General features: G+C 45.7%; 1 protein-coding gene across 1 annotated transcript; it reads left to right on the forward strand.

Annotated features, from left to right (window-relative positions):
* Positions 1-22: 22 nt before the first annotated feature.
* T265_16173 (hypothetical protein) lies at positions 23-434 on the forward strand (the record flags this gene model as incomplete). Its single annotated transcript, XM_009179718.1, has 2 exons — positions 23-154; positions 252-434. Coding segments are annotated over 2 exons (315 nt in total), but the record flags the coding sequence as incomplete, so codon positions are not given.
* Positions 435-717: the final 283 nt, after the last annotated feature.

Genomic DNA, 717 nt, shown 5'->3' on the forward strand with positions numbered 1-717 from the left:
CTCAACGTTTTATTCCATCTAGAGGGGAATCCTTGTTCATGCAGTACATGACGATGGCATTGTTGCTGAAGACGGTCGTATTGCTGTTGGTGATCGACTTTTAGCGGTCAATGGCGTCGATCTACGTGACGCTGATCATGAAACCGGAAAGAAGGTAAGCAGTGCCTCATAGGTGGTCCGGATCTTTCTGTCACGTTCGCACACTTTAACCTACACATCAAATCCTATGAATCATTTTCCTATTTCTGCAGATAATCCGAAATGCAGGTGATTCCCTTCGTCTTCTCATTTATCGAGAGCCTCCGACATGTCTCGGGGAAACAGAACAACCACAGGAAATTGAGGTGACGATAGTGCGAAAACCAGGTGAAAGCCTTGGCTTGTCGCTCTTCGGTCGCTCACCCTATAGCACGGGCACCGCCATCGCTGCGATTGTAAGTTTTTCTCCTGTGATTAAATGATGTTAAATTAATCAGAAGTAGATCTATCAAGTCCGAACATCTCAAATGTGTGGTCTGTCTTTGTGGTTTCGCTTCTTTCGACTAGACCTTCGTTATCAACCATCTGCGTGTAGTGAGATCAACCTTGCTGCATACACATGTGTCTCCCCGCTCCGTAAAACAAGCATATGTCTGCTTGGGTAAAATGCGACGATGGTGCTAGTTAGTTTCGAAATTTTCTTCGGGCTAGATGGCTCAATGGTTAGAGCGCGGATTT

This window comes from Opisthorchis viverrini (genome assembly GCF_000715545.1).
Source record: "Opisthorchis viverrini unplaced genomic scaffold opera_v5_6661, whole genome shotgun sequence".
Taxonomy (NCBI): domain Eukaryota; kingdom Metazoa; phylum Platyhelminthes; class Trematoda; order Opisthorchiida; family Opisthorchiidae; genus Opisthorchis; species Opisthorchis viverrini.